We start from the raw sequence: 12,887 nt of genomic DNA on the forward strand, positions 1-12,887 counted from the left end.
ACTAAACATTCCCGGATACTTGACTTTTAGAAGAGATAGGCAAAATGGAAAAGGAGGAGAGGTAGCCCTCATAATAAAGGATGGGATAAGGACAGTAGAGAGAAAGGATCTTAGCTCGGAAAATCAAGACGTAGCATCAGTTTGAGTGGAGCTAAGAAACAGGGAACAAGAAACACTGGTGGGGATAGTTTATAGGCCCCCTAACAGTAGTTACAGTGCTAAACATGGTATAAATTAGGAAATCAGAGACGCATGTAACATGGGTAATACAGTCATGGGGGGCTTTAACCTTCATATGGACTGTGCAAACCAAATTTGCAGTAATAGTGTAGAGAACAAGTTCATGGAATGCAATCAGATAGTTTTCTAGATCAGAATGTAGAGGAACTAACAAGGGAATAGACTATTTTAGATCTAGTGTTGTGCAATGAAAAAGGGTTAATTAATAACCTTGTAGTAAAGGAGCCTCTGGGGAAGTGATCATATATTGAGTTTGAGTGATTCAGATGCTGGCAGAATGTTTCCACTGGTTGGGGAGTCTAGAACTAGGGGTCACGGTCTCAGAATAAGGGGTCGGACTGAGATGAGGAGAAACATCTTCACTCAAAGGCTTGTGAATCTTTTGAATTATCTGCCCCCCCCCCCCCCCCCGCCGAGGGCTGCGGAGGCTCAGGCGTTTAAGAAAAACTCAGAAACTGTCACAGGACAGAGAGTGGAGAGCACCAGTTCCCACTGTCACAGGACGGAGAGTGGAGAGCACCAGTTCAAACTGTCACAGGACAGAGAGTGGAGAGCACCAGTTCCCACTGTCACAGGACGGGAGAGTGGAGAGCACCAGTTCAAACTGTCACAGGACAGAGAGTGGAGAGCACCAGTTCCCACTGTCGCAGGACAGAGAGTGGAGAGCACCAGTTCCCACTGTCACAGGACAGAGAGTGGAGAGCACCAGTTCCCATTGTCACAGGACGGGAGAGTGGAGAGCACCAGTTCCCACTGTCACAGGACGGGAGAGTGGAGAGCACCAGTTCAAACTGTCACAGGACAGAGAGTGGAGAGCACCAGTTCAAACTGTCACAGGACAGAGAGTGGAGAGCACCAGTTCCCACTGTCACAGGACGGGAGAGTGGAGAGCACCAGTTCAAACTGTCACAGGACAGAGAGTGGAGAGCACCAGTTCCCACTGTCACAGGACAGAGAGTGGAGAGCACCAGTTCCCACTGTCACAGGATGGGAGAGTGGAGAGCACCAGTTCAAACTGTCACAGGACAGAGAGTGGAGAGCACCAGTTCCAACTGTCACAGGACAGAGAGTGGAGAGCACCAGTTCAAACTATCACAGGACGGGAGAGTGGAGAGCACCAGTTCCCACTGTCACAGGACAGAGAGTGGAGAGCACCAGTTCCCACTGTCACAGGACAGAGAGTGGAGAGCACCAGTTCAAACTGTTGCAGGAGAGAGAGTGGAGAGCACCAGTTCAAACTGTCACAGGACAGAGAGTGGAGAGCACCAGTTCCAACTGTCACAGGACAGAGAGTGGAGAGCACCAGTTCAAACTATCACAGGACGGGAGAGTGGAGAGCACCAGTTCAAACTGTCACAGGAGAGAGAGTGGAGAGCACCAGTTCAAACTGTCACAGGACAGAGAGTGGAGAGCACCAGTTCAAACTGTCACAGGACGGAGAGTGGAGAGCACCAGTTCAAACTGTCACAGGACAGAGAGTGGAGAGCACCAGTTCAAACTGTCACAGGACAGAGAGTGGAGAGCACCAGTTCCCACTGTCACAGGACGGAGAGTGGAGAGCACCAGTTCCAACTGTCACAGGACAGAGAGTGGAGAGCATCAGTTTCCACTGTCACAGGACAGAGAGTGGAGAGCAGCAGTTCCCACTGTCACAGGACAGAGAGTGGAGAGCACCAGTTCCCACTGTCACAGGACAGAGAGTGGAGAGCACCAGTTCCCACTGTCACAGGACAGAGAGTGGAGAGCACCAGTTCCAACTGTCACAGGAGCATCCAGTCGTGCCCCGGTAACTGCCCCCAAAGGAAGTGGAGTGTGGGAAATTGCGGCAGGAGCAGGACTTCCACGCTGGGGGCTAAAATTCCCTGCCCCAGAAGGTTACCGCCCCCAAGATGGGAGCCTGTGCGGGGAGGCAGAGGGAAGATGAGGGGAGACGGGGGCGGGGGATGGAGGGGAGAGTGGTGGAGGTGGGGAGCGGAGAAACCCAGGGCGGGGGACAGGAGGGGCCACATTGCAGCGGAGGTCTGGGGGGGCGAAGTGTGTTGGAGGGACGGGCCTGGGGGCTCTGTGCCTCGGTGCGGGGAGTGTTCAGAGTGGGGTGGACGGGTTGACTGCGCGGATGGCAGTTGGTGGATGTGGTGTGGTTGGTGTCGCGGGGGCGTGGCTCCGGGGTGGCCGGGGCTGGGGGTTCGACATCCGGGGGTGTTCGGCATTTGGGAAAGATTCTGACGGGACGGGGTGGGTTGGGTTGGGTGCGGGGGGAGTGTTCCCGGTGTTGGGTGGGTCCGGAGCCGGAGGGGGGGGGTGCACTCTTGGGATGGGGGGTGGGTTGTTTGGGGCTGGGATCGGGAGAGACGTCTTCACTCGGGGAGTTGTTGGCCTGTGGGGTTCCCTGCCGCGGAGAGTTGTTGATGCCAGTTCATTGGATGTGTTCGGGAGGGAGTTGCATGTGGTCCTTGTGGCTGGGGGGGGTCGGAGGGGGGTGTGGAGGGAGCGTGGGGCGGGGAGGTGCTGGGGTGGGTGATCAGCCATGATCTTGTTGAATGGCGGTGCAGGCTCGAAGGGCCGAATGGCCTACTCCTGCACCTATTTTCTATGTTTCTATGTTTAGTATATTCAAGACAGAGATCAATAGATTTTTGGATACAAAGGGAATGGAAGGAAATGGGGATCGTGCGGGAAGGTGGAGTTGAGGTAGAAGATCAGACATGATCTTATTGGCCTACTCCTGCTTCTTATGTTCTTATGATTGTCATTACAGATTGTAGATTTGATCGTGGGTCTCCTGGTCAGAAGTTCCAATGATCGAGGCACTGTATCTCACAATCACAATTATTAAATGCAATGTGAACGCTATTTCAAAACAGGGTCATTTAACATATCATCGTTCAACTTCCAAAAGAAAAAACCAACATGGTGAAGAATATTAGCTCTATCATGGACCCCAGCCTTACTCATAGGAGAATCTTCATGCACTAAATTTGAAATTAGCATAGTAGTTTTCCCTCTCATTTTTGATAGCCAAGTGACTATGTGTCCAGCTGCAGCTCCTGACAGACTGCATTGCGGCACTAGAGCTGCGCATGGATTCACTCTGGAGCATCCGCAATGCTAAGGATGTCGTGAATAGCATGTTTAGTGAGTTGGTCACACCGCAGGTAAAGGTTACACAGGCAGATAGGGATTGGGTGACCAGCAGGAAGAGCAGAGGAAGGAAGGTAGTGCAGGGGTCCCCTGCGGTAATTTCCCTCCAAAACAGATACACCATTTTGGGTACTGTTGGGGGAGATGGCTTATCAGTGGAAGGCAGCAGCAGCCAAGTTCATGGCACTATGGGTGGCTCTGCTGCACAGGAGGGCAGGAAAAAGAGTGGGAGAGCTATAGTGAGAGAGGATTCTATTGTAAGGGGAATAGATAGACGTTTCTGCGGCCGCAAACGAGACTCCAGGATGGTATGTTGCCTCCCTAGTGCAAGGGTCAAGGATGTCTCAGAACTGCTGCAGGGCATTCTGGAGGGGGAGGGTGAACAGCCAGCTGTCATGGTGTATATAGATACCAACGATATAGGTAAAAAATGGGATGAGGTCCTACAAGCTGAATTTAGGGAGCTAGGAGTTAAATTAAAAAGTAGGACCTCAAAAGGTAGTAATCTCAGGATTGCCACCAGTGCCATCTGCTAGTCAGAGTAGGAATAGCGGGATAGCTCAGATGAATACGTGGCTTGAGGAGTGTTGCAACGGGGAGGGATTCAAATTCCTGGGACATTGGAACCGGTTCTGGGGAAGGTGGGACCAGTACAAACCTGGGCAGGACCGGAACCGATGTCCTAGGCGGAGTGTTTGCTAGTGCAGTTGGGGAGGGTTTAAACTAATATGGCAGGGGGATGGGAATCTACGCTGGGAGGCAGAGGGAGGCGGAAGCAAAAGGTAGGAAGGAGAAAAACCAAGAGTAGATGACAGAGAAATAAAGGGTAAATCAAAAAGGGCCACATTACAACATAATTCTAAAAGGACAAAGAGTGTTAAAAAAACAAGCCTGAAGGCTCTGAGTCTCAATGCGAGGAGCATTCGTAATAAGGTGGATGAATTAACTGCGCAGATAGCTGTTAACAGATATGATGTAATTGGGATTACGGAGACATGGCTCCAGGGTAACCAAGGCTGGGAACTCAACATCCAGGGGTATTCAATATTCAGGAAGGATAGACAGGAAAGAAAAGGAGGTGGGGTAGCGTTACTGGTTAAAGAGATTAATGCAATAGTAAGGAAGGACATTAGCTTGGATGATGTGGAACCTATATGGGTAGAGCTGCAAACCATCAAAGAACATAAAACGTTAGTGGAAGTTGTGTACAGACCACCAAACAGTAGTAGGGAGGTTGGGGATGGCATTAAACAGGAAATTAGGGACGCGAGCAATAAGGGCGACTTTAATCTGCATATAGATTGGACTAACCAAACTGGTAGCAATACTGTGTAGGAGGATTTCCTGGAGTGTATAAGGGATGGTTTTCTATACCAATATGTCAAGAAACGAACTAGAGAGCAGGCCATCCTAGACTGGGTCTTGTGTAACGAGAGAGGATTAATTAGCAATCTGGTCGTGCGAGGCCTCTTGGGGAAGAGTGACCATAATATGGTAGAATTCTTCATTAAGATGGAGAGTGACACAGTTAATTCAGAGACTAGAGTCCTGAACTTAAAGAAAGGTAACTTCGATGGTATGAGACATGAATTGGCTAGGATAGATTGGCGAATTATACTTATAAAGGGCTGACAGTGGATAGGCAATGGCAAACATTTAAAGATCACGTGGATGAACTACAAAAATTGTACATCCCTGTCTGGCGTAAAAATAAAACGGGGATGGTGGCTCAACCGTGGCTAACAAAGGAAATTAGGGGATAGTGTTAATCCAAGGAAGAGGCATATAAATTGGCCAGAAAAAGCAGAAAACTTGAGGACTGGGAGAAATTTAGAATCCAGCAGAGAGGACAAAGGGTTTAATTAGGAGGGGGAAAATAAGAGTACAAGAGAAATCTTGCAGGGAACATAAAAACTGACTGCAAAAGCTTCTATAGATATGTGAAGAGAAAAAGATTAGTGAAGACTAATGTAGGTCTCTTGCAGTCAGAATCAGGTGAATTCATAATGGGGAACAAGGAAATGGCAGACCAATTGAACAAATACTTTGGTTCTGTCTTCACTAAGGAAGACACAAATAACCTCCCGAAAATAATAGGGGACCGAGGGTCTCGCGAGAAGGAGGAACTGAAGGAAATCCTTATTAGTCAGGAAATTGTGTTAGGGAAATTGATGGGATTGAAGGCTGATAAATCCCCGGGGCCTGATTGTCTACATCCCAGAGTACTTAAGGAAGTGGCCCTAGAAATAGTGGATGCATTGATGGTCATTTTCAACAGTCTATTGACTCTGGATCAATTCCTATGGATTGGAGGGTAGCTAATGTAACGCCACTTTTTTAAAAAGGAGGGAGAGAGAAAACAGGGAATTATAGACCAGTTAGCCTGACATCGGTAGTGGGGAAAATGTTGGAATCAATTATTAAAGATGTAATAGCAACGCATTTGGAAAGCAGTGACAGGATCGGTCCAAATCAACATGGATTTATGAAAGGGAAATCATGCTTGACAAATTTTCTAGAATTTTTTGAGGATGTAACTAATAGAATGGACAAGGGAGAACCAGTGGATGTGATGTATTTGGACTTTCAAAAGGCTTTTGACAAGGTCCCACACAAGAGATTAGTGTGCAAAATTAAAGAACATGGTATTGGGGGTAAAGTATTGACGTGGATAGAAAACTGGTTGGCAGACAGGAAGCAAAGAGTAGGAATAAACGGGTCCTTTTCAGAATGGCAGGCAGTGACTAGTGGGGTACCGCAAGGTTCAGTGCTGGGACCCCAGCTATTTACAATATACATTAATGATTTAGATGAAGGAATTAAATGGAATATCTCCAAGTTTGCCGATGACACTAAGCTGGGTGGCAGTGTGAGCTGTAAGGAGGATGCCAAGAGGCTACAGGGTGACTTGAATAGGTTAGGTTGAGTGGGCAAATGTATGGCAGATGCAGTATAATGTAGATAAATGTGAGGTTATCCACTTTGGTGGCAGAAACAGGAAGGCAGATTATCTGAATGGTGGCAGATTAGGAAAAGGGGAGGTGCAACGAGACCTGGGTGTCATGGTACATCAGTCATTGCAGGTACAGCAGGCGGTGAAGGCGGCAGATGGCATGTTGGCCTTCATAGCGAGAGGATATGTCTATCGGAGCAGGGAGGTCTTACTGTAGTTGTACAGGGCCTTGGTGAGGCCACACCTTGAATATTATGTACAGTTTTGGTCTCCTAATCTAAGGAAGGACATTCTTGCTATTAAGGGAGTGCAGCGATGGTTCACCAGACTGATTCCTGGGGTGGCAGGACTGACATATGAAGAAAGACTGGATCGACTAGGCTTATATTCACTGGAATTTAGAAGAATGAGAGGGGATCTCATAGAAACATATAAAATTCTGACAGGATTGGACAGGTTAGATGCCGGAAGAATGTTCCCAATGTTGGGGAAGTCCAGAACTTGGGGTCACAGTCTACGGATAAGGTGTAAGCCATTGAGGACCGAGATGAGGAGAAACTTCTTCACTCAGAGAATTCTCTACCACAGAAAGTTGTTGAGGCCGGTTCGTTAGATATATCCAAAAGGGAGTTAGATGTGACCCTTACGGCTAAAGGGATCAAGGGGTATGGAGAGAAAGCAGGAATGGGTTGCATGATCATATTGAATGGTGGTGCAGACTCGAAGGGCCAAATGGCCTACTCCTGCACCTATTTTCTATGTTTCCTCAACAAATGTTTTATCAATTATCCTACAAAACATGTTATGTTCATAACTTGCTCTTGGCTGCAAATTCAGACTCGATGGCAAAGTGTCTAGATTTACCAACTGAATGTAAATAGGAAATACATTTCATAATTGGAAACAAATGGGTGTGTAGTTCAGAAATACTCTAGCAATGAACCAGTGCTGGTGCGTGTTTGCAATCAACGAGTGGAAGTGATGCGCTAGGCCTGTCACATTTTCTTCAAAACTTTACCGTGAAATTCTGTCAGCTTTGACTCCAGAACGTAGAATTCAAAATATCTTCGGTAAACAGAGCAGTGTTCACTTTCCTGACCCTCTGAAAAGCAGAAGAGAATTAACTGAGCAGGGCTGCACCCAGAAGTGAATGCATCCAATTGTAAAAGTAGAACCAGACCAATATATATATATCGTTATAATTAAACATGCTTCAAGGAGCAGCTATCGTTGTGTGGTCAGATCACGAAAAACTCAGGAACAACCTGTGCTATTAGGCAGAAGCAGATAGTGTAAAAAAAGTGACAAAAGATGCTCACTAAATAATGAAAATGAAGCATCAGTTTGGCTAAGTTAGAAGTTTCAAAGTTCGCCCCATTCCAGGACCTGAGCATAGAATCACAGAAATTTACACCACGGATTTTGGCCCATCGTGTCCATGCCGGCCGACAAACAGCTACCCAGCCTAATCCTACTTTCCAGCTCTTGGTCCGTAGCCCTGTAGGTTACGGTGCTTCAAGTGCACATCCATGTACTTTATAAATGTGATGAGGGTTTCTGCCTCTACCGCCCTTTCAGGCAGAGAGTTCCAGACCCCCACCACCCTCTAGGTGAAGAAATTTCCCCTCAAATCTCCTCTAAAGCTTCTACCAATTATTTTAAATCTATGCCCCCTGGTTATTGATCCCTCTAAGGGAAATAGGCCCTTCCTATCCACTCTATCTAGGCCCTTCATAATATTATACACCTCAGTAAGGTCTCCCCACAGCCTCCTCTGTTCCAAAGAAAACAACCCCAGCCTATCCAATCTTTCCTCATAGCCAAAATTCTCCAGTCCAGGCAACATCCTCGTAAATCTCCTCTGTACCCTCTCTAGTGCAATCACATCTTTCCTGTAATGTGGTGACCAGAACTGCACGCAGTACTCTAGCTGCGGCCTAACTAGTGTTTTATACAGTTCAAGCATAACCTCCCTGCTCTTGTATTCCATGCCTTGGCTGAATACTTCAGAGCAGTGCTGTAGGAGTGCGGCATTGTTTGAATCGTCGGACTGTCTGTTCAGGCGGATGTAAAAGATTCCATGGTACTATTTGAAGAGGAGCATGGGTGTTACCCCAGTGTGTCGGCAACATTTATCACATATCCGACAAATTACCGAGTCATTTATCTCATTTGCTAACAATGCTGTGTGTAAATTATCTGCTGCATTATCTGCATAACAATAGTAACCACATATCAACAGTAATTATTTGGTTGTGCAGTGCATCCTAACGAAGGGGGGTGGGAAGGAAAGGGGGAGGGGGGTGAAGGAAGGCGGTAGGAAGGGGGGGGGGAGAAAGAAGAGGATGGGGGTGGAAAGAAGAGGATGGGGGGGGGGAAAGAAGAGGGTGGGGGGAGAAAGAAGAAGGGGAGGAAAGGGGGGTGGGGAAGAGAGAGGGGGGGGAGGGGGCACGGGGGGAGGAGCGAGGGGGGCGGGGGGGAGGAGAGAGGGGGGGCGGGGGAGGAGAAGCTAGGGGGTCGGGGGGGAGCGAGGGGGGAGGAGCGAGGGGGGCGGGGGGGGAGCGAGGGGGGCGGGGGGAGGAGAGAGGGGGGCGGGGGGAGGAGAGAGGGGGGCAGGGGAAAGAGAGAGGGAGGGCGGGGGGAGGAGCGAGGGGGGGCGGGGGGAAGAGAGGGGGGGCGGGGGGGAAGAGAGGGGGGGCGGGGGGGAAGAGAGGGGGGGGCGGGGGGGAAGAGAGGGGGGAGCGGGGGGGAAGAGGGGGGAGGCGGGAGGGAGAAGAGAGGGGAGGCGGGGGAGAGGGGAGGCGGGGGGGAGGAGAGAGGGGGGTCGGGGAGAAGAGAGTGGGCACAGGGCGGGTGGGGAAGCGTGGTGTCGATGATCAATGATGGTAACTGAGCTAAATCAGATATAGCTTCCACTACCAAAAGGGTTAAACTGTGCTCTGACAAGCTGGTCACCTCCATTAAAACAACACACAACAGCGGACTTTCATTTGAGTTGCATGTACTTCCACACGCTCTCAAATGCTTAGCGTGCGCCTTCAGAATGACTAATGTATCTCTCAGCAGTAGTTTAATGATGTCTGAATATCCTCAGCAATCCATCTCCTTGGCAGCGCGAGTGACTGCAATCTTGGCAGCCTTTCCTCGTGCTGGACTGCTTCGTTTGCAGTCAGCAAGCGGATTCCCAATCATTCTTCGTCTTGCAATGGATAAACAGGGGCAGAAAATATACAATAAAGGAGCAGTCAGAAATGCAACTGGGGGACATTTTACAGCTTCGATTTTTTTAATACTAAACAATAAAACACACCATCATGTCAGGTTTAAGTTACTGCAGTTTCCTGCGTTCGAGAGACAGCTTTGTTTGTGTGCTTCGCAGTGTTATTCAGAACTTTAAACTTCTGGTGACAATTACAAGATCTGCCAAGTGCAACACACAAGGACTGACTAGCATTCAGTTTGGTTTTGATGTAGGTCACTGAAAAATAGAGTTTCATTAAAAAAAAAGGCTTTGTAATCCGTGTCACATATGGTTTATTCTGTTTAAAGATTAAACTCGCGATCAAATAGTGCAAATTCCTTGAAATTCAGAGCAGAATATGAAGGAAATGATTTGTTCAGATTTGTGTGTGGCTCAATCATGAAACTATGCCGGCTTTCTTGCAGCAACCCTGCTCTTGTCCCAACAGCCCTGTGAATCAATGGCTCGGATTTTGCAGTGGGTAAAGGCAGTAGAACTGTCAGCGTTTGCCGTCATTCCCCCTCTGAGACGGACTGTAACTTCAGGATTTAAGCACATGCGCAGATAACGATGGTAACGAAGCTGCTCTCAGTCATTCACTGCTCCGACACAGGTTGGGCTGTGGAACTCTCCAGAGTCAGCAATCACTGCAATCACATATAAAGACAAAAACTTACCTTTTACGATGGAATATCGCTGTTAAAAACCCATTAAAATTTTAAGATTTGTTAACTGGGTTTTTAACAGCATACTGACTGAACAACCATTCTGGCCCTGAAAAACTAATTTTATATTTGTGAAATATGACATTTTTCCTTTAATAAAATTAAGAATTACAAGCTTTTAATCTAATTTTTTAAAGTTTGTTTATCAGATTTCAGCTTCTACCCTAATCATGTGTATGTCCCAATCTTTATTTCGCTAAGATTTATAAAAAAGTAAATTAGAATCTGTGCATTTTACTTCCTGGTTTGCTGTCTGTGAGAATTCTTCAATGTGATTGGCTGCTTAGCCAGCTCAATGACATCACTGTCACTGGACGCTTGGGGGTCTGCCTGATTTGCACCAGATTCAAAAGATCAGGAGAGGTGAAATGAACACCAGAGATCGCTAGATCTTTGTGGGCAGTTTTCTTCGAGGTCAGCGGTGAGCGCTGTATCTTCACCACTAACCGCAAAATCTGGGTCAATATGAATTATTTCCCTCACTCCGAGCCGGTCAGGAATGGAAAGCTGTTCGATGAGTTGCCAGTTTAGACCTCAACGAAGCATATTGAAATTGTGTTTGTCCCAACACATTTTTAGTGGCTGCAAGAATCATAATTAGCTCATACCTGCCCGTACCCAGTTCACACTGTGTCAGTTCCCACATGTACGCTGATGACACCCAGCTCTACATCACCACCACTTCTCTCGACCCCTCCACGGTCTCTAAATTGCTTGCCCGACATCCAGTCCTGGATGAGCAGAAATTTTCTCCAATTGAAGATTGGGAAGACCGAAGCCATTGTTTTCGGTCCCTGCCACAAACTCCGTTCCCTAACCACTGACTCCATCCCTCTCCCCAACTTCTGTCTGAGGCTGAACCAGACTGTTCGCAACCTTGGCATCATATTTGACCCTGAAATGAGCTTTCAACCACAGATCTGCAACGTAACTAAGACCGCCTATTTCCACCTCCGTAACATCGCCCATCTCCGTCCTTGCCTCAGCTCATCCGCTGCTGAAGCCCTCATCCATGCCTTTGTTACCTCGAGACTCTTTGATCATGGTTTCTCCCTCCCATGCAATGTCATCTACATTTCATATACGTGTGTGTGTGTGTGTGTATGTGTGTGTTTCTGCAGAGAGAGAGAGATATATAGAATTGCAAGGTATTTATGTTAAACTTCCAATACCAAGTAGGTTTCTATTCCTGTAGGAGGTTGTGCTGTACAGGAGGTTGTGCATTTCTTAAACCGTTACTAATATTTCTCTTATGGCGGAGGTGCGGTGGGAGATCGTGGCAGAGGTCCGGCGAATGTTTGTGGCGGAGGAGCGGTGAGAGACCGTGGCGGAGGTGCGGCGAATGAGGGTGTGGAGCCCAGAAGAGGCGAGGGCCCAGGGGCAGCACGGGCCAGCCCACACTGCGATATGTGTGCGCACTAGGTCCATGCAGCAGAGCAGGTCTCCAGTCGTCCTGGTTTACCCTTGCCACTGGATAAAGACCTAGCTCTGTCAAACCCGTGTGGTGGCTGGTGTGCAACGGTTACCCCACGTTAAAAAAATACATGCACAGGCATCTTCCACCCCTGGAGTTCAGGATTGGAACATCGGGTCCTCCAGTGAAACATCTGTGAACTCATCCCTTTTGGTGTGGAAGCAAGTCATCCTCGTTCGAGGGACCGTCTATGATGATGATGGCCAGAAGAGTAAAGAGCTGCCGTCTTGGAAGTGTACCTTCTTGCCTCATGTGGTATAGCAACAGGGCTTGACTTTGTCCGCAATCACTGCATGGTCAGAACTTCAATGAGCCCAGGAGGTCGAGTCCCTATTATTTAATATCATAATCTGGTAAGAAACAATTTATTTTTGATAGGAATGACTGTTATCTGCCTGAAATCTCCGAGAACTCGGGTTCCCCCAAAGCTTTATCAGCGTTCCCCATTCCATGGGCCACGGTGCTGCTTAAATAACATCAGTAGGCTAGAAATTGCCCTTCGCCCCAAATGGGCGGATAATTCACATTAAAGGAATATTCTCCGTCTGATTCCATGGGGCGGACAATAGAGGCAAATTGGCCTCTTTAACTACTTTAAGTCATTGGGACGGTGTTTGGGGCGAAGTGCGTTGCGAGCAGAGTGGAAGGAGGGAGGTGTCATCAGTGTTGCGCTGAGCACGTCAGCGGGAGGCGGATGACGCCAGCTGACACGTAGCGATGTCCTTCTCCTTCAGTTAAAGGGGAGGGCCCGCTGCAAGTTCTGCAGCCACTTTAGTGGCACTTACTGGGCCACCAGGGACGGTTTCGGCCAGACCAGTGGCCCGGTACCCGAGAGGGAGTGCCGGGCTGCTTGTCGGTGGCCCGGCCGAACCCGTGACCGCCACTGTCGGGACGACTCCAGAGTCGGCCGACAATTAAAATAAAATCTTGGCCGCAACGGTGGCCCCCCACCTCCTTTAAAGCCGGACTGGGAAAAGGTGTCGGGGGTACCGAGCGGCAGCTGATCCGCTCCTGCGGGGCAATTTCTCTCGCAGGGCTCGGGGCGGGGCGGCGTGTGCCCGACAGGGCGGGAACACTGAGCGCGGCAGAAACCTGTTTCTGCTGCCCCGGCCC

General features: G+C 48.6%; 1 protein-coding gene across 7 annotated transcripts in view; it reads right to left on the reverse strand.

The window, feature by feature from the left end:
- Positions 1–12,887, reverse strand: part of snx14 (sorting nexin 14) — a 186,759-nt gene that overhangs the window by 80,168 nt on the left and 93,704 nt on the right. For all 7 annotated transcript variants that reach the window (XM_070889997.1, XM_070889995.1, XM_070889994.1 and 4 more), the window contains one exon: positions 7,353–7,436. In XM_070889997.1, the coding sequence (XP_070746098.1) occupies positions 7,353–7,436 (84 nt within the window). The remainder of the gene's footprint in view (positions 1–7,352; positions 7,437–12,887) is intronic.

This window comes from Pristiophorus japonicus, chromosome 9 (assembly GCF_044704955.1).
Source record: "Pristiophorus japonicus isolate sPriJap1 chromosome 9, sPriJap1.hap1, whole genome shotgun sequence".
Classification (NCBI taxonomy): domain Eukaryota; kingdom Metazoa; phylum Chordata; class Chondrichthyes; family Pristiophoridae; genus Pristiophorus; species Pristiophorus japonicus.